The sequence below is a fragment of the Emydura macquarii genome, unplaced genomic scaffold (assembly GCF_026122565.2).
Source record: "Emydura macquarii macquarii isolate MOO-44397 ecotype Brisbane River unplaced genomic scaffold, CSIRO-AGI_Emac_v2 contig_1876, whole genome shotgun sequence".
NCBI classification, from domain to species: Eukaryota; Metazoa; Chordata; order Testudines; family Chelidae; genus Emydura; species Emydura macquarii.
Genome location: NW_027132013.1, coordinates 23,457,559 through 23,475,212, shown reverse-complemented (window position 1 = coordinate 23,475,212; position 17,654 = coordinate 23,457,559). Strand labels below are relative to the sequence as shown.

Sequence of the window (17,654 nt, the reverse complement as noted above, 5' to 3'; positions counted from 1 at the left end):
TGGACTGTGAGCTGTCCATAGTTGGTCAGCCAGCTAGTCCTCCATCTCTTGTTCTCCATGGCACATTTTGTACATTCAGACAAAATAAATATGTGACCCTGCCCCTCAGGCTACAACTCCCCTCCTGAATCAAGGAGCAGGCCCGGCAGCAAACCTTACCGAAGCAGGGAGATGTTTTGCCGGGGGATCTCCTTCAGCTCACTCAGCGTGGCAGCCTTCCCTGCAAAGCAATAGTTGGGGTTGTAATCCGTCATGATGGTGGAGGTGCGAATTTTGCTCAGTTTATATTCTGGGCTCTGCAGCCGAGCTTTGGCTCCTTCCAGCTGCTGCTTCTTACGGTGATAAACTGTGGGAGCACACCACAAAAAGAAAGGCTTAGGTGAAAAGTCAACATGTGGGTAGAGCAGAGGAGACAATGCCAGCAGCACAGAACAATCACCAACAAGAAGAGACCAAGTTAGCAGTTATGGAGCCAAGTAATATTTTTAAATCCCCAGCATCATCTTCATCTCTTTCTCTTTGCAGTGACTTCTTCATCTTGAATGTGATACATGATCATGGAGTATTGGCCATATGTGGTCCTGGACCCTGGATGGAGCCTGGGCTTCATCTCCCTTTCTCTGGATCAGCTTCTCCTCAACCAATGAGCAAGAGGACTTGCTGCCACTTACCCAAGAAAACAAAGCAAGTGGTAAATCAGACAGAGCACGCCATGACCTTGAATGAGTTCTATCTTTAACCAGTGGTCATGACAGCAGTCTGTACATCAGTGGCTGCTAATGGAGGGTCTGCTTAGTGATCTAGTGGTCTTTCTAAGTGGTTTTTCTCCCCAGAGGGAGCAAGGACAGAGCAGTCCCTTCTCATGGGAACTGTTTTGTGCCCAGCCCTTACATGGGGCCAGGCAAAGGGTGATTTTCTTGCTGGCTCCCCACACCTTGACTTATGCAAGGGTAGAGCACAGTCTGGCCCCAGATAGCAGCAGCAGCAGTGCTAATGCAGTCCGCAAGCAGATTAGTTTTCCTCTGGCTTTGGTAATTGCCAATCTCCTGGCTGGAGTCCCTCTCAATTCCCCATCAGTACCATGGTTAGCAGAATATAGCTTTAAGGTGGGCTCCCTTCTTCCAGCAGGGCCAACTCAGAGGCTGGGAAAAGCCAGGTCAGTGATGGTGGGGATGAGCAATATTGCAATAATAATGAGAAAAATGGACTATTCTGCCCAGAACCCCTCTTTCAAGGCCCCTACAAAGAAATTTTGTAAAGACAGATGGGCCTGCTGAGGAGTCCCTGGTGGAGGGGGAAGGCTGTCAGGCCTCTGCTCCACTCCAGAGACTTTGTCCTTCACTTGTGGATCCCAAAAGTCATTGCATCATCATAAAACCAAGAGGTCAGCACATCAGTGGGGACACCTGGCCATCAGTGGGGACTCCAGCTGGAGACACATGAGATCCTACTTTGTCTCCCTTTCCCCTTGTGTATTCCCTTCTGCCCTGCACATTTTCCTTCTGTCCTGTCTCTCTTGGCTTTCCATTTGATCCTGAGGTCAACTGTACCACGCAGCATCAGTACAATGAGATGTGATGGTCCAAGCAGCTCTGCCCAGTTTGAGAGAGCCTAGTGAAGGAGGGGTGACCAGACCAGCCTGTTGATGTCCCAGACCAGGCGAGGAGCCTGAGCCCAGAGCAATTGGTGTTGCGGCCGACCTACCAATCTAGAGCATCTGCTTGAGACTGACCTGCCACCCGGAATCCTGACAGCATCAACCAAAGCTGTATTTTCTCCACCTTTACTATCCTGTCTCTTCTCCCCCTCATGTTTGTTTGTTTGCCAAAAGCAGGACAGGCCACCATCTTTCACATCTCGGAACAGCAACAGAACTTACACTTTCCTCCCCATCAAGAAGAGTTGTCTGGTGAAATAAGAGACTATCCGATAAACTCTCTTTTAAACTGCACTTTAGTAGATTTTGGTTAAGTCTGTTTTACAGAATCATTCAATTTCAGTTCGAAACCACTTTATAATTTGTTTTAGCTCCTTCGCTCATGTGTATCCTAACCAATACATCTCCAAACTTTGGCATACATTTCTTAGTCTGTTTGTCATGGAACGAAGCAAACCAAGGTCTCTGTATACCAAATTCTGACCCTTATTTAGCATTGGACAGTGATAGCGTCATGTTAACACCTCTGACTCTTTGGGCACATATATTCTATAGAGATGAAAACAGGAGCAGGAATGAGTATAGTAATACAAGCCAAAGATGTTCCTTACTGATGGATAGGCTGCCACAAGAAAGTGCCATTCCAAGCACTATAATCACAGTGACCACAGCTAGGAGGAGCGGGAGAGGAAGGTGTCCCTCCGGGATGGGGCTGTGAGGAACTGGCAAAAACAAAGACACATTAATCAGCAGACAACCATTGCCCCATTAAATAACCTCTACCATGGTTCCCCCCTTCCAAAAAATAACATGGCGATGGGTAAAGGACCTTCATATGCATGTTACAGCAAATTCTATTAGGGCCCTGGGAGTCGTAAAGACTCATAAATCACTGTTCAAACAATTTAATGATCAAAATGTGAACAGATTAAACAAACATGTCCTTTATTCCGTTCTTCTGGTTCCAGATAGATGGAAAACAGCACTGCCTACCAGCTGGAATTCTGAATGGAAGCTCCATGTCTTGGAGTTGCAAGAGATAATATTAGAAAATAATGATGTATATCAGTCAAATGGGTATCAACAGGTGTAAAAAGAAGAGGCCAAATTCATCTCCAGTGTAACTCCATGGCTTCAGTGACCCAGTCATTGTATTTGGTGGTGTTACACCAGAGACATGTTTAGCCCAAGATGTTTACTAGTAAACTAGTAAAATCCCTCCTGAATATGATCATTTGTCCTGGATCCCCACCAGGGAACTTTCAGCTGCAAAGCAATCTCAGAATGTGTTGTTTGCTTGTCGGAAGAATTTACACTGAGCTTTTTTACAGATGTCATGCTTTCCTCTTAAACAACACTGAATTTTTGAGACCGTGGGGTGGTTCAATTCATCCTGGTCTGAAGGAGAAGGTGTCTGGAGTTTTCTATCCTATCTGTGCTCAACACTCCTCATAATTCTTCATTCTCTGGAGTGAAATATAGAGAGATGTCTTCCTCCATCCCTTCAAAGATGGGCGCTCCCTCCCGTTTAGGCTTCCTTTCCATCTATACAGACGCTCTGGCTCATCCCCCCCTCCCACCTAATGAGGCATGAATACAAGAAGCAGCATAGCTAAGTTGGTAGGCCACACCGGCAATTTGTTGGGGGAAGGAGTCCATTACTAGTGAAGGGCAAAACTCAGAAGCTTTGGCTCAGGTTTGACTTGTTATCCACAGCTATTCCTGGACTATCACAAGCACAGTATTTCATATGACTTCTTACTTCTGTATGAGCTGGGAATACTGGAGAAACAGACTCTCTCTGTGCTCTAGCACTTCTGCTCCCAGTTCCAGCTGGAAAACACAGGTCCAAGGAGGCCTAAGAATGATCAATCCTTTTTATAAAAACTTACTAAAAACTTCTTCTGACCTCATGAGATGATTCCATTTTCAGTTTCCCACAGACACAAAAATTACCTTTTGCACTTACAGAAAGTGCATGAGCCAGATAGCAAGTCCTTAACTAGTTGAATCTGAAAGCTAGCTCTTCTGCTCTTCCTCTAAGACAGGGGCTCTCAACCTTTTTCTTTCTGAGGCCGCCTTCCCCCAACACACTATAAAAACTCCATGGCCCACCTGTTCCACAACAACAGTTTTTCTTCATAACCCATAGATTAAAAGCTGTTTTAAATGGATAATTATACAGTTAAAGGCACACACATATATAGTATAACAAAAAGAAAAGGATAATATGGGCACAAAGATAAAAAAACTGAATATTGTTTTTGTTTTCCTTACTCAGTGTGAAACTTGTTGCTGGTGCTGATCCGCTGGCTAGGTGGCCCACTGAGGTGAATCAAGGGGTGGAGGTGGTGCTCCCTTCTGGGGCCCTGCTGCCTGGCACTGAAGCCTGAGCCTTGCCACCTGGGGCTGAAGCCCGGTTTATTTTGGCAGACCCCCCTGAAACCTGCTTGCATCCCCCTGGGAGCCAAGTTGAGACTTTACCATCAGGGAACATTGTCTAGTAACTAGAGCAGGAGAATGATACTCAGAAGATCTTTGATCTATTCCCAGCTGTGTGGGAATAGATCAAAGTGGGAAACTTCTTAACCTCTCTGGGCCAAACATTCAAAGACGTTTAGGTACCCAAAGATGCAGATAGGCACCTGGTGAGATTTTCAAAAGTGCCCACCAACTAAGCAGATTAGACACCTAACTCTCAATGATCTGAATGGAATTTAGGCCCCTCAATTGCTTAGGTACTTTTGAAAATCTCACTAGGTACCTACCTGTGTCCTTAGGCACCTAAGTACCTTTGAAAATCTGTCCCCCTGTCTCTGTTTTGCCTGTCTGTAAAATGGAGATAATACCCCAGCTCCCAGAGCCGCTGGCACGATTAACTTGTTTAATGTCTGAAATCTCTCTGATGGAAGGCAGTAGAGAGGAAAAGTATTGTTATTTTTGAGTCAAATATCTTTACCTAGAGAAAGATGGAAGGAGGGAAGATGCAAAGAAGACAGAAGAAATTCTATGAGTATAAAGCTCCACCTATTACCTATGCAGGTGACATTGTCGCTGGCCAGCACGGCTCCCATCTCACAAATACAGATCGGCACATTGGTGTCAAGATCCCGCTTGCAGTTGCCCGAGTGGCAGTGACTGCAGTTCAGGTAGACCTGAATCTCCACCTCACCATGACTCTCCACGGCTGAATGAGAAGGAGGCAGATGGAACAGAAAGATTGAATTTATCTTCTCCCACGTTGTGCAGGTAGAAAGCAAATGCAGGAGGCTGTGTGTTAGTCTCCCTACTTAAGAAAGCACACATCCCAACATAACACTCTACACACATCACCCATTTGAGGAGTACCAGAAGGAGTGAATGAGTACTGGCACTGAAATTCACCTCCCAAAAGTATGATCCCTTTGGATTAACCTTGAGGTGCAACATTAAAGGGGGATGGAGAAGGCCAGGACTGAATACGTATAACTGAACCTGAAGATTGGTGTCACTTCTCAGCATAGGAGAGTTATAGGAAAAAATCCTCAGCTAGTGTAAATTGTCATTGAAGGCAATGGAACTATGACAATTTACATTACCTGAGGATCTGCATCATAAAGTGTTTGCATGGGTGAAGGTTATAGAGAGGGACAGAAGTGTGTTTTACCTGCCAGGGGATGTAGGAAGATCTCCCCAATTGGATTCACAAAGGAAACACCATCTTGCCCATCAGCTGTGATATCATCAATATCTGATACATGCCCACCTGGAAAAAAGGGAGAAGTCACCATTTGCAATTGCTGAATAACACCAAAGGTGTGGTGGTCACAGGATGCAAGGGTTTCTTGAAGTATGAAGTTCCACTGGGACTTGCTAGTGAGATAATGTGTGCATCTCTTGTCCTCAAAGAGGACAATGAAATCATTCATCCCCAGCCATTCAGGGCTGGCAGAGTCCTTCATTCGAAAGGTATCTAACTTGGTGCAAATAGGTTAGTTTTTTACAGAATGAATCATCATTAGATGGACAGTTCCCTCTGGACAGGTCAAGGGCAGACTAAAATATGGTTAAATATCTTTGCAGATACAGAGCAGTGTTCCCAGCCTCTACAATCTCCACTCCCCCAAATGTTAGGACAAACAGACCTACCCCTGTAACCTCCCCCTCCGCCGCCTGACGTACAAGCTCCTCCTCCTCCACCAAAACCACCTGAAGTGGCCCACTGGAGTTTGTCTAGTGATTGGAGACAGGCCTGGCCCCCTTCTCCACCTTCCAGTAGGGATTTCCCAGCCTGAGGAAACAGGGTGGTATCTTCCCAGCCACCACCTCCACCTGCAGAAAAAGAGAGAGAAAATCAGGTGAGTAGGGCATGAGCGGAGGGCAGTGGGGGAAAGTGTGTGAAGGGAGAGAAAATATCTCTTATGAATTGTCTAAGATGTATCTGCATTCAAGTTAACCCCTTCACCAAGGAAGAGAGGATGTCCATAAATGCAGCTTGCACAATGAAAACCCAGTTCAGGGTCTAGATTAACTGTTGCTAATCTAGCTCTGAAAAGCACTTGCTAACTACACGTACCAGTGTCCAGGCGGTAGAAAACTCCCTCTGTTTGTTAAATGGTTTGGAATAAAAATAAGAAAAATTTGATCTAGATTTCTGTGCTGGCTGGAAATGAATTCTAGGGGCAGCTCCTGCAAGGAAAAGAACCTAAGCTGGATTTCATGACCTCTCTGAAAAGGACTCTAGGTGTGGTTTATGGGAGAGGGAGAAGCACTGGAACTGGATTTTTATGCCTCCTGGGAATGGTTCTGGATTCAGCTGCTAAGAGGAAAAGAACCTGAACCAGATTTCTGTTTCTGCCTATATTGAGGATTCTGACCCTGTTTCTTTGTTTGGTATGTTCTGGGGGGAAACTGACGCCTCTTCTAATGTTTCTCATCAGCAGGTCATCACTACAATGGGGGGCTGTATCTCGGGAATAGTTGATCATTTTCATTCTGTGAATCATTTCATAAAAAAGAGTTCCTTTCATGAAGCAGCTTCTCTTTCAGCCTGTTCCCCACCTTACCTGTGGCATTCTGCCTATTCTGGGGGTTCTCTCCCTGTACAGAAAAGGAAAAGAAGGCCCCATGGGCTGCCAGTACACTGCAGACAATAGTTTGAGAAAAAACAATCACTCACTTTCTCAAAACTGTTGTTCTTTGAGATGTGATGCGTATGTCCACAACACTGTAAGTGTGTGCACGTCCTCTGCACTGGGACTGGAGGGTTTTCCCTAGTGATACATGTAGAAGCGGCCCTACCCACCTCCTAGCTCCTTGTGCTCTGAGTGAGGGTGTAAAGGGTGGAACCACCCCACCCCTCGTTCAGTTCCTTAGCACTGGAAGCCAATAATAGACTCCAATGGGCAGGGGAAAGAGTGGCATCGTGTGATGGACATACGCAACATGTCTTGAGGAACAACAGCTAGGAGAAGGTGAGTAACCGTTTTTTATTCTTCAAGTGCTTGCATACATCCATTTAGGTCCCAAACTTCTACCCCAAGTGGTGAGGTTTGGAGTCTCATGGGAAGAGGGACCGGAGGACTGCTTTTCCTACATTTGCATCCTTTTCTGATGTGGGGGGGAAGGAGGGGCTAGAAATTGTTTGCATGGTATGCTCAATGCACAGCACCTCCAGAGGTTGCGGCCCAAAGCTTCTTCTCCAACAAAACTCCAGCCCGGAGCAAGGGAACAAATACAGAGTCACCCCACCGAGAGCAGAGCAGTTCCCAAGCATAGTGACAGTTGTGCCAAACTCAGGGGAGCTGGGGAGGTCCCAGGCATCACCGGCAATCCCTATGGAGGCATCCCCTCACCCCACCACCTTGCTCACCAACTCTGTGCCTTGCTCAGCCCCTGCCTTACAGACCAGCCTTTCCATCTCTAAGCAATCCTGCAACCACTGAGCATGCCCGAGTGCAGCTGAAGCTGCTGCCCTCCCTAGTTCTGCCCCTGTCAATGGCATGCAGCATGCGTAACTTTCCTACGGCTGCGTGCACCATGGGCAGTGGTCAGTGCATAATGTGTGGTGAACAAATGAACTGAAGACCATGTCACTGTCACAAATATGTCCACAATAAGGACATGTGCCACAAACGCTGCTCAGGCTGACTGTGCTCTGGTCACGTGGGCTGTCAGCTTGTCTGGAGGTGTTACCCTTTTGGCATTATAACACACATGGTGCCAGCTGGTGATCCATTTCGAGAGTCTCTGTGTTGTAATTGATTGTCCTCCCATACGCTCTGCAAATGAAACAGAAAGCTTGGCAGAACCCTGAAAGGGCTTTATGCTGTCCAGGTAAAAAGGTCAAAGCTCATTGAAACTCTAGGGTGTGGAGCCTTCATTCATCATTGTGGGCATGTGGCTTCAGAAAAAAAACGTGTGTGTATATAGACTGATTTGAGTGAAAATCAGACACCACCTTTAAAAGAAACTCAGGGTGTGGCCTAAGCTGAATCTTGTCCTTGTAAAGAATTGTGTAAGGGGAGGGGGAATCTGTGAACAGTGCATTTGGTTCTCCCCTTCTCTTAACACAGGAAATGGTCACTAAGAAGGACACTTTTGCTGAAAGCATGATGCTAAAGGCTGGAAAGGAGGGTCCATCAAAGCAGGCAACACTAAATTCAAATCCCAAATTTGTGCTGGATCGTTGACAGGCGGAAACAATCGAGCCTTCTTAGGAATCTGATTGTAATAGGGTGAGTCAAAACCATCCTACCATAGATCTGAGCGTGACACACTGAGATGGTGGCCAGGTGTACTCTAACGGAGCTGAGGGCTAGACCTGATGCCTCTAGAGGCAAGAGGCATGTAGGAGTGAATGAGTCTTTGTCTGAGTAGGTGTCACGTTATGTGAGGCTGCCCAGATGGAGAACCATTTCCACTTTCTCAGGTAAGTCGCTCTTGTGGAAATTTTCCTACTATCCTGCACTGCTGCTGAGAAGAGAGCTTCCTCTGCATGTAGCCACAGATGAACAATGCCATGAGGAGCAGCACCTGAGCATTTGGGTGCCGCACCTGGCTATGGTTCTGTGTGACTCTGGTTATTGATAACGGCCACGGTACTTGAGTGGAAATCCCGTGAAGGTCAGAATACCATGGCTCTCTCAGCCAGGCTGGATCTATAAGGGTCATTTTGCCTTGCTCTTGCTTCAGCTTGGGAATGGCCATGGGCATTGGTGGATATTCATATAGCAGGTCACTGTCCCATGGAAACAGAAATGCATCTGAGACTGGCCCAGAGCTGTGTCCCACCTTAGAACAGAACCAGGGACAATTTCTGGTTTGCTGAGTCACAGAGATTAACAGATGGAGGACCCTCTATGTGGAATACTGGAGCCAGAATGGCTGTGTTGACAGACCATTCATGGTCCAAGTTGAAAGGTCGACTTAGGCAATTGGCCAGGTCATTTTGAACCTCAGCAAGTGTGACGCCTTGAGAGTGATCAAGCTCTGAAATCAGAAATTCTACAACCTGACTGGTTCCTTACAGATGCTGTCTGACCTGGCACCTCCTTGTTTGTTCATTTAAAACACAGCTGTGGTGTTGTTGGTGCGCCCTTGGATCATTTTGCCGTGAATGTGAGACAGGAGCTGCTGACATCCACAAAATTATTGCTTGAAATTTGCAAATGATTATATGTAACCTGGCCTCATGGGCAGTCCACGACCTTCGAATTTGAAGATCTCCAGCATGCACTTCCCAACCCATGGCTGACGCATCTTGTTACCAGACTTATAGAGGGGAGAGGCAGAGCAAAAGGAACTCTTCTGCACCTTGCCTTGACTCATCCATCATCTCATAGATGACAGTTCGTCACCTGGGATGCACAAAAGCTTGTTCAGATGGTGAATGTGAGGATGATATACTGATATGAGCCACACTTGCAGTGTTCCGAGGTGCATCCAGGTGTGAGGCATCACAGAGGTACCTGCATCCATATGGCCTAGAAGCCTGAGAAAATTCCTCACACTGGTTCATGGATCATCCTTGAGGGATGCACAGAAGTTTCATATAAGCTGGAACTGAGAAAGAGGCAGAAATGCTCTGGCAGAGGTTGAGACCAGGACTGGCCCAATGAACTCTGTTCCTTGTAGAGGGGATTACATTGACTTTTCTTTATTTTCAGGCTTAGGAAGCTGAACAGAGAATGTGATGGACAGCAGCCTCTTCCAGATGTCTGGATTGACCCTGAACCAACCAGTCATCCAAGGAAGGATACATATAGATGTCTCTCTGGTGGAGGTAGGCTGCCGTCGCCACCACCATGCACTTGGTGAAAACTCTTGGAGCTACTGAAAGACTGAAGGGCAGAATGGTAGATTAGTAACGATCTTTTTCAATCATGAATTGTAGGAACTTCTGTCACCAGGATGGATCACTATGTGGAAGTACACATGCTGAGGGTGGCATACCATCTCCTGGACCTAGGGAAGGGTTGATTATAGCAAAGGACACCAAGTGGAACTTTATCATCTTGATGTACTTGTTCAGATTCTGAAGGTCTAGGCCGGGTCTAAGACCTCCTCTGGCTTTGGGTATCAATAAGTATTGGGAATAGACCCTTAATAAAGAAGAAACACCTGTTCTGTAACTCCCAAAGAATGTAGAGAGTGCACTTCTTGTCATAAAAGAGACTTATTAAAGGGATCCTTGAAGAGGGACTGGATAGAGAAGTGAGAGGGGGATAGAAAGAAAATGCAGGGTATATCCCGATTCTACTGTGCTTAGCACTCATTTGTCCAAGGTGATGGACTGCCACCCATGTAGGAAATGGGATAACCTGTCCTGGAAAGGGCAGAAAGGCCAGTGAGATCCTGGATATATTCATATAAAAGAGTTAAGCTGACTATTTTGAGGCCTAGGGATGCCTAGATGAAGGGCCTGAGGAAGTAGAAGCTACAGGTCTCCTCCTCTGTGATCTTTGCTTCTTATACTGGTCAGCTTGACAGAAAGGGTAATATTACTGCCTAGGCTGGTATTGGGAGACATTTTGTCCTCTTCATAGCTGGACTATAGAGGCCCAAGGACTTTAGAATTGCCATCAGGTCTTTTAGGGCATGCAAAGCCTCATCAGTTTTGGAAGAAAACAAATTTACATCCTTCAGAGGGAATGTCTTCAATAGTCTGTTGCAGCTCCACAAGGAATCCCCAAGGACTGCAAGTAGGAGGAATGGCACATAGTCACAGCTGGTGCCATAGTCCTGGCTGCAGAGTCTGCTGCATTCAAGGAGGCCTGAAGAACCGAACGAGAGCAACATGGGAGAGAAACTGTTCTCCCGAACCTTCTGGCAGTTGGTTTGTACGTGGAGAGATTGCCTCCCAGTTAGAATAGTCATACTTTGACAAAATTGCCTGATGATTGGTAATGCAGAGTTGTAAACTCGCCATAAAATAAATCTTTCTATCATAAAGGTCAAGCTTGTGCACATCTCTTTCATTAGGATTAGCTTAAGCCTCATTCACTGCGGCCACTACTTAGCATAGGGTGTAAATAAAACTGCTCAAACCCCTGGCATTGAACTTGGTCTTTACGTTCTGTTCATTTGGCCACAGGTGGGATGGAAGAAGGGATTTGCCACAGTGTTTTAGTGCATAATGGCATCATTTATAGGCAGGGCTACCTTTTCCACTGGATAGGATGTAGAATGTCAGCCAGCTCGTGGATATTCTCTTCCCCCGCTCAACCTGAATTTCAGGAGAAGCTGCCATTCTTGGTACACACTGATGTCATCTGGTGCTCAGGAAGATGCCTCTGGTGCCAGGACCTCATCAGGTGATGAGCAGGATTCATGAAGGGTAGCAAAGGACAGAGCTCCCAAGGCTGGTCCTGTGGCGCTGGAGTAGATCATGGCTTCAGAGCAGGTTAAGGCATGTCTTGAACTTGAAAGTCTGTAGGCTGATCGGAAATTAATGTTACCGGCTTCTCAGTACCAATGGGAGAAGGTTCCTTCCTAGGCAATCTGGATGAACACGGTCATGGCGAAGTGGATCTGGATGTTGAACACATCCCCGAGGGCAACCAATAAGGCCAATGCAGAGGCTGGTACATTAATGGGTCCCAAGTATGTCTGGCTCAGGAATCCCAATCCTTATCTGTACTCTTCTCAGATGTACGGTGATGAGTACGGGAACAGGACCAAGAGGAAGCTCTGGACTCCCGGTAGTGTGAGCCTCAAGAATCAACCTTGAAGCCTGTTGATGAACTGGAGTATGCTGAGATCCAAAGTGATGCAGTACCCAAGGAGAGAGGAAGCAAGAGGGGAGGGTGCCATTCTGGGAATACGGTACTGAAGGAAGCATAGATGGCTTCCTAGCCACTGATAACATGCTGTGTGGAGGAGTTGGTATCGGAACTACTGAAGTTGAAGAGGGTGGTACCTAGCTTGCAGCTGATGGGTCCAAAATAAAAAGTCCTGGTGCTGATGATCTCAGACACAAAGCTTCACCCACAAGTATTGATACAGTGATACTGATAGGTATAACAAGTCCCTTGCCAGGACATAAGCCTCCGGTATCATCAGTACTGACGTGGATGGCTATCCTGCTGTGATCAAGATGTCTGATTTGTCATAGTTGAAGAAACAACTGGTCTCGATGGCCTCTGGGAGGGCACTGGAGTCAGCAACTCAAGTCTCACTGTATGAACCGGTATCAGGGAGTGGGAAGCTGTACCATCGGTACTGGACTGACTTTGTGGTTCCTGATCTTTGAGGAACCTGATGCTGACTTTTTTTTATGTTCCTGTGGCCTGGAATGCTCTGAAGCCCTTAGCCTCGAGAAAGACGGTTCCAGTGATGGGGGGCCTCCTATGACTTTTATCTGCAGGCAAAGCTGGGAGAGCATTCCAGGAAGGAGTCATAGAAAAGCTTCCCTTGGATGATTAAGGCAATTCTGACACCAGTTTAAGTGCCACCTCCATCAGGATGTAATGAAGGCAGTCCTTCTTCCGCTTTTCTGTCTTAGTCTTGAAGGTGCAACAAATGGAGCACCTCTCTCTAACACAGCTCTTGCCTAAGCACTGGAGACAGCGCAAATTCTTGTTGCTGACAGACATGGGCTTCCAAAAACCCAAGTAAGGTTGGAAACCCAGGAACTTTGGCACAGGCTCCCGTAGTACCAGGCCATGCCTGAAGCCCCACCTGACTGGAAAAATTTGAACTAAACCAAAATTAAAATAAAGAAGAAATGAAGAAAACACAAAAGGAAAAAATCAAATAACAAATGACGGAAAAGAGTATCACTAGCTAAGTAGCCAAACAGCAATAAGTTTTTTCAAAGGGAACAAAGATTTGTTTCATGACTGAGCTTGATAAATTTATGGAGGGGATGGTATGACGAGTTTGTCTACAGTGGCATATGGCCCATCCACGTCTGCCATTAGCAAATATCTACAATGTCCAGTGATCCATCCTGGATGTGGAGAGCCATGAGTTACTATAGAGAATTCTTTCTCATGTGTCTGGTTGTTGGGTTTGGACCACATGTTCAGGGTTTCAATGATCACCATATTTGGGGTCAGTAAAGAAATTTCTTCCAGGACAGATTGGCAGAGACCCTCAGGCTTTTTTTGCTTTCCTCTGAGGCATGGGACCTGGGTCTCTTGCCAGTCTGCATTAGCATAAATGGTAGATTCTCTGTAACATGAAGTCTTTAAATCAACATTTGAGGACTTTGATTTGAGTAATTCAGCCAGAGGGTATGAGTCTGTTGCTGGGGTGGATGGACGAAGTTCTGTAGCCTGTGATGTATAAGAGGTCAGACTAGATGATCATCATGGTCCCTTCTGGCCTTAAAATCTATGAGTTTATGAGTAAGACACTCTGACCACCGACCATGGATGGTAAGAAGGAACTGAAGGAGAGGCGGGGTGGTTCCACACTTTATACCTTTGTTTGGAGCCTAAGGAGCTAGGAGATGAGTGGGGCTGCCCCCAATGGGCACTGCTAGGGAAAACTGTCTGGCACCGGTGCACAGGATATGCACACATCTACAGTGTAATGGACATATTCAAGCACTTAAAGAAGAACCATTTACATCTCAGGGGTTACTCCCACAGAAAAGTTTACATGAATCAAAAAGATTTGTGTTGCTTAATATCTGCAGGCCAGTTCTGTGTGTTCAGCCATCAAATCCAGACCTTGTCTTGCCACAGGGCCTCACCTGCTGCCCCAGTTCTCCCACTGACTCCAGGTACTGCTGTTTTGTTCTCAAACTGCTCCAGGGGTACATCATCCAGGGAGTTGTCCTGATCCCTCAGATATGCCTTTCCCCCTCCTCCTGCTGCGATGAGCAAAGGTTCGAAAACCCCATCTCTCAGCTGCTCAAGGACAAATACAATTCATTACACAAGACAGTCAAAAGCTGCAACAGGCTCAAAATCATCAGATACCAGAAAGTCTCCCTCCTCTCAGATATGAGAGCCCACATAATTAATTGCATCAATAGGCATAAAAGCAGTCCATACAATAGTGGACAAAGCGCAGAATAATGTTTCCTGACTCCATTATGACATCGTTATCCAAGGCAATCTCCAAGCTGTGCAAAGTCTTAGAGGCAGGGTCAATTAAACACCAGTTGTCGAGGCTGGACTAGTACCAGTGCTAAGCAGCAGACCGCGGTTTGATTCCCAATCCTGGCATTTTGTTGCCTGGGCTGGCAGGTGCTAAGGAAGTAGTAGCTTGCAGGTGATTGCAATGAAGGGGACTGAGGATATGAGACAGTTGCATTTTTGTAAATGTGGGTGTCTGGCTGGTGAGTCTTGCCCACATGCTCAAGGTTTAACTGATTGCCATATTTGGGGTCAGGAAGGAATTTTCCCCCAGGGCAGATTGGCATAGGAATTTTCGCCTTCCTCTGCAGCATGGGGCATGGCTCTCTTGCTGATGGATTCTCTGTACCTTGAAGTTGTTAAATCATTATTTGAAGACTTCAATAACTCAGACTTAGGTTAAGGGTCTATTACAGGAGTGGGTGGGTGAAGTTCTATGGCTTGCATTGTGCAGGAGGTCAGACTAGATGATCATAATGGTCCCTTCTGACCTTATAGTCTATGAGTACTTCCTGAAACAGCTGATAGCATCATATCACATGATCACTAGTGAAAACTAGCTCTTCTACTGGACAATGTCTAGAAGGAGATTGGAAAGGGGGAAGACTTACCCTAAAGATGAAGGTGGCTCCTCCACCTCCACCCCCTCCTCCAGCCCAGGCCTTCAGATCCTTTTTGAGTTTGTAATCTTCTTCAATGACAGATGACTCCCCCAGGCAGATCTTCTCAGTCTGAACGTTCCCCTGAAAGGAGACAACTGATGCCATTAGCGATCATCACAGTCTAGTCTGCATGCATAGATCTGTACATATAGTATGGTGTTCTTCTTGTGGAGGGCCCACTACCTTGGTAAGTGACTTGGCTCTTGGCTCTGGGCAAGCTTCTCTTGAGCTGGGAACATGTGTCACATGTACAAGTGACATAAGAAAGGCTCACAGCAGATCCAGAAAAAGCCAATGAGCTCATATTATAACTTTTAATAACAAATGCTAATCCCTTGCACCTCTAGAGCTCCTTATATTCAAGGATCTTAAAATGCTTTGGAATGACTAATTAATTCTCAGAATATTCCTATTAGACAGGTTAGTGTTACTCAGACCCATTTTTCTGATGAGGAATTGCAAGAAGAGATGAAGTGATTTGTACAAGGTTGAACAAAGAGTGAGAGATGAGGCTGGAAAGAGAACTCAGCTCCCCATTCCCTGCACAAGGCATTAGACTACACTGAGAAAATACAGAGAAATTGTTTCTCAGCTTGGATTTTTTTTGGGACACTGACCTACACACCTCTTTTGGAGCTTGTTCTCCCCTGTGTTTCCTTGTGTTTGCAGAGGCCATTGAAGTCGATGGAAAGAGCCTCATTAACTTTAAGAAGCTTTGGATCCATCCGTAAGATTGGAAGCATTTCAGGGCTGGGACCACTTCTTACTGTATGTGCCTAACACAATGGGACATGCTCCTGACAGGGGCCTTGAGGCACAACCATAAATACAAGTAATGACCTCAAATCCTGGCAGGCCTGGTACAATCCTTACTGTGGAGAAATGTTGTGTGTAACAAGGAACATGCAGCTCAGACCTAGGAGTTGGCTGTGGCTGCTCTGTTAAAGCAGCTGAATGGGGGGAAAAAGCTGACCAGCAGCTTTTTATATTTTGAATCCCAAGATTGCTGAGGGTTTTATGTTAGTTTGTGCTTTTGGAGGAGGGTTTTCATGTCAGATTTCCTTGTATTTGTTTTCAGAAATAGCTCAGCTCATTGGTTCCTCCCAATCCCCTCTCTGGGTTTTAATCGGTGGGGTCTGGGATTCCGGCCTTTCATCACCAGCACAGCCAAACCCACTCACTGTGGGATTCTGCAGCTTATCTGTAATGGGAATTTGCCCAGTAATGAGCATGTGTGTGTGTCTCTCACCCCTGGGCAGGCATCTTCCCCTTGCTGCCCCACCAAGATGTAGAGGAGCTCATCTTTCTCCAGCTGGAAGGTGGCCGAGATGAAAACCCCATGGGACCTCTTCTTGTGGTTCTTGGCTCCTTTCCCTCCGGCTGCTCCATACGCTGAGATCCTGAAAAAGCAAGCAAGCAGTTAGAGAGACAGAAACCCTACACCCACAGCCCCAAAGTGACTCCAGCTCTGAGCTCCCACGTTAATGCTCCTGCACTGTCACAGCCCCCAAATGACTGTTTCTGAGCTCTCTACATCCAGTTCTCTCCCACCAAAGTGAGCTCCCCACAGACAGCACCCTGGCAGTGCCACAGCCCCAAAGCAGCTGCAGTCCTGAGCTCATCACCATCAGTGCTATGTCACTCCTCCCAGTCACTCCCCACTTACAATGTTCCTGAGCCATAACTCTCCACTGGGACTCCTGCCGGCTCTGAGGTACTCACATTTACTCCACGCTCAGCCACTCCCAATAGGTGTTGCTGCGCTAAAGGACGTACAAGTGCTATGGAGAGTGGGAATTGGTCGGTGATGGCTTCTCCAGTTCCCAGCACACACTGCTACTCACAAGTATTGGTTCGTTGCTGGAACTCTCCACACTTGCACCCCTCGGAGCGGTCCCTCTTTCTCTACGGTCACCGAGACGTTGGTGTTGTAATAGGTGCTGTCGCACTGCACTTGAGTTGGCCCTCGGGGGCCACTGGCACCGCAGGTTGTGAACCACCAAAGAACAACAGGCACATTCCCTGTGACAAAACCAGCCAGAGTTGAGTCTAAAGATGTCAGCTTCCCTATTATCTCACAGTCAGATACAATAACACACACAACTCTTCTGCAATCACAGGACACAGGACATTGAAATGCAGCAACTGTTCCTGTCGATACATGTTTCTGTAAATTCCTTGGTGACTAACCTAGAAGACTTAAGAGAAAACAGATTTCACCTCACACCCCATTCATCAATGTTAGGAATATTTATGTAGAAGCCAGACAGTTATAAGCCATTCAAGGCTTCAGCAATATCTGCCTTGTGCAGGGTTTTTAAACCCTCAGACACATGCACTTTGTCATACATATATGCATCAAGGCTTTTATTAGCATAGTTATAACTTACACGCAAAAACTATGTTAAAAGAACATTAAGGCTGCAAAGTTAAGGACTCAAACTATAGGAAATGCCAGAATTCAGGTTGCCTTCCAAACCTTAATTCAGCCCTTTTATGCGAACGCATTATGAGACAGTCTTCACCTACTTGATCACATACAGTTTTTTTCCATGGGATCCCTGTTTTATGCAATGCACAGGATGAACGGTGCTCTTGGGAGGAATCAGAGTTGTGTAGTGAAGGAGGCTGATGGCTGTGAGATCCCCGATTAATTTGTTGCAGAAGTTGGAAGGTGTGTAGTGAATGAGAAAGGGGATTGCAGGCAGAGAAAGAATGGTTTCATAGAATCACAGAATTGTAGGACTGGAAGGAACCTAGATAGGT

At 46.3% G+C, this 17,654-nt stretch overlaps 1 protein-coding gene across 1 annotated transcript in view; it reads right to left on the bottom strand.

The window, feature by feature from the left end:
* LTK (leukocyte receptor tyrosine kinase) overlaps window positions 1-17,654 on the bottom strand; it is a 151,442-nt gene that overhangs the window by 31,981 nt on the left and 101,807 nt on the right. Inside the window, exons 12-20 of the mRNA XM_067557951.1 lie at window positions 16,733-16,910; window positions 16,138-16,288; window positions 14,838-14,969; window positions 13,839-13,995; window positions 5,786-5,968; window positions 5,304-5,402; window positions 4,692-4,844; window positions 2,269-2,379; window positions 160-346 (exon numbers count right to left, since the gene is read on the bottom strand). Coding sequence (XP_067414052.1) covers window positions 160-346; window positions 2,269-2,379; window positions 4,692-4,844; window positions 5,304-5,402; window positions 5,786-5,968; window positions 13,839-13,995; window positions 14,838-14,969; window positions 16,138-16,288; window positions 16,733-16,910 — 1,351 coding nt within the window. The remainder of the gene's footprint in view (window positions 1-159; window positions 347-2,268; window positions 2,380-4,691; window positions 4,845-5,303; window positions 5,403-5,785; window positions 5,969-13,838; window positions 13,996-14,837; window positions 14,970-16,137; window positions 16,289-16,732; window positions 16,911-17,654) is intronic.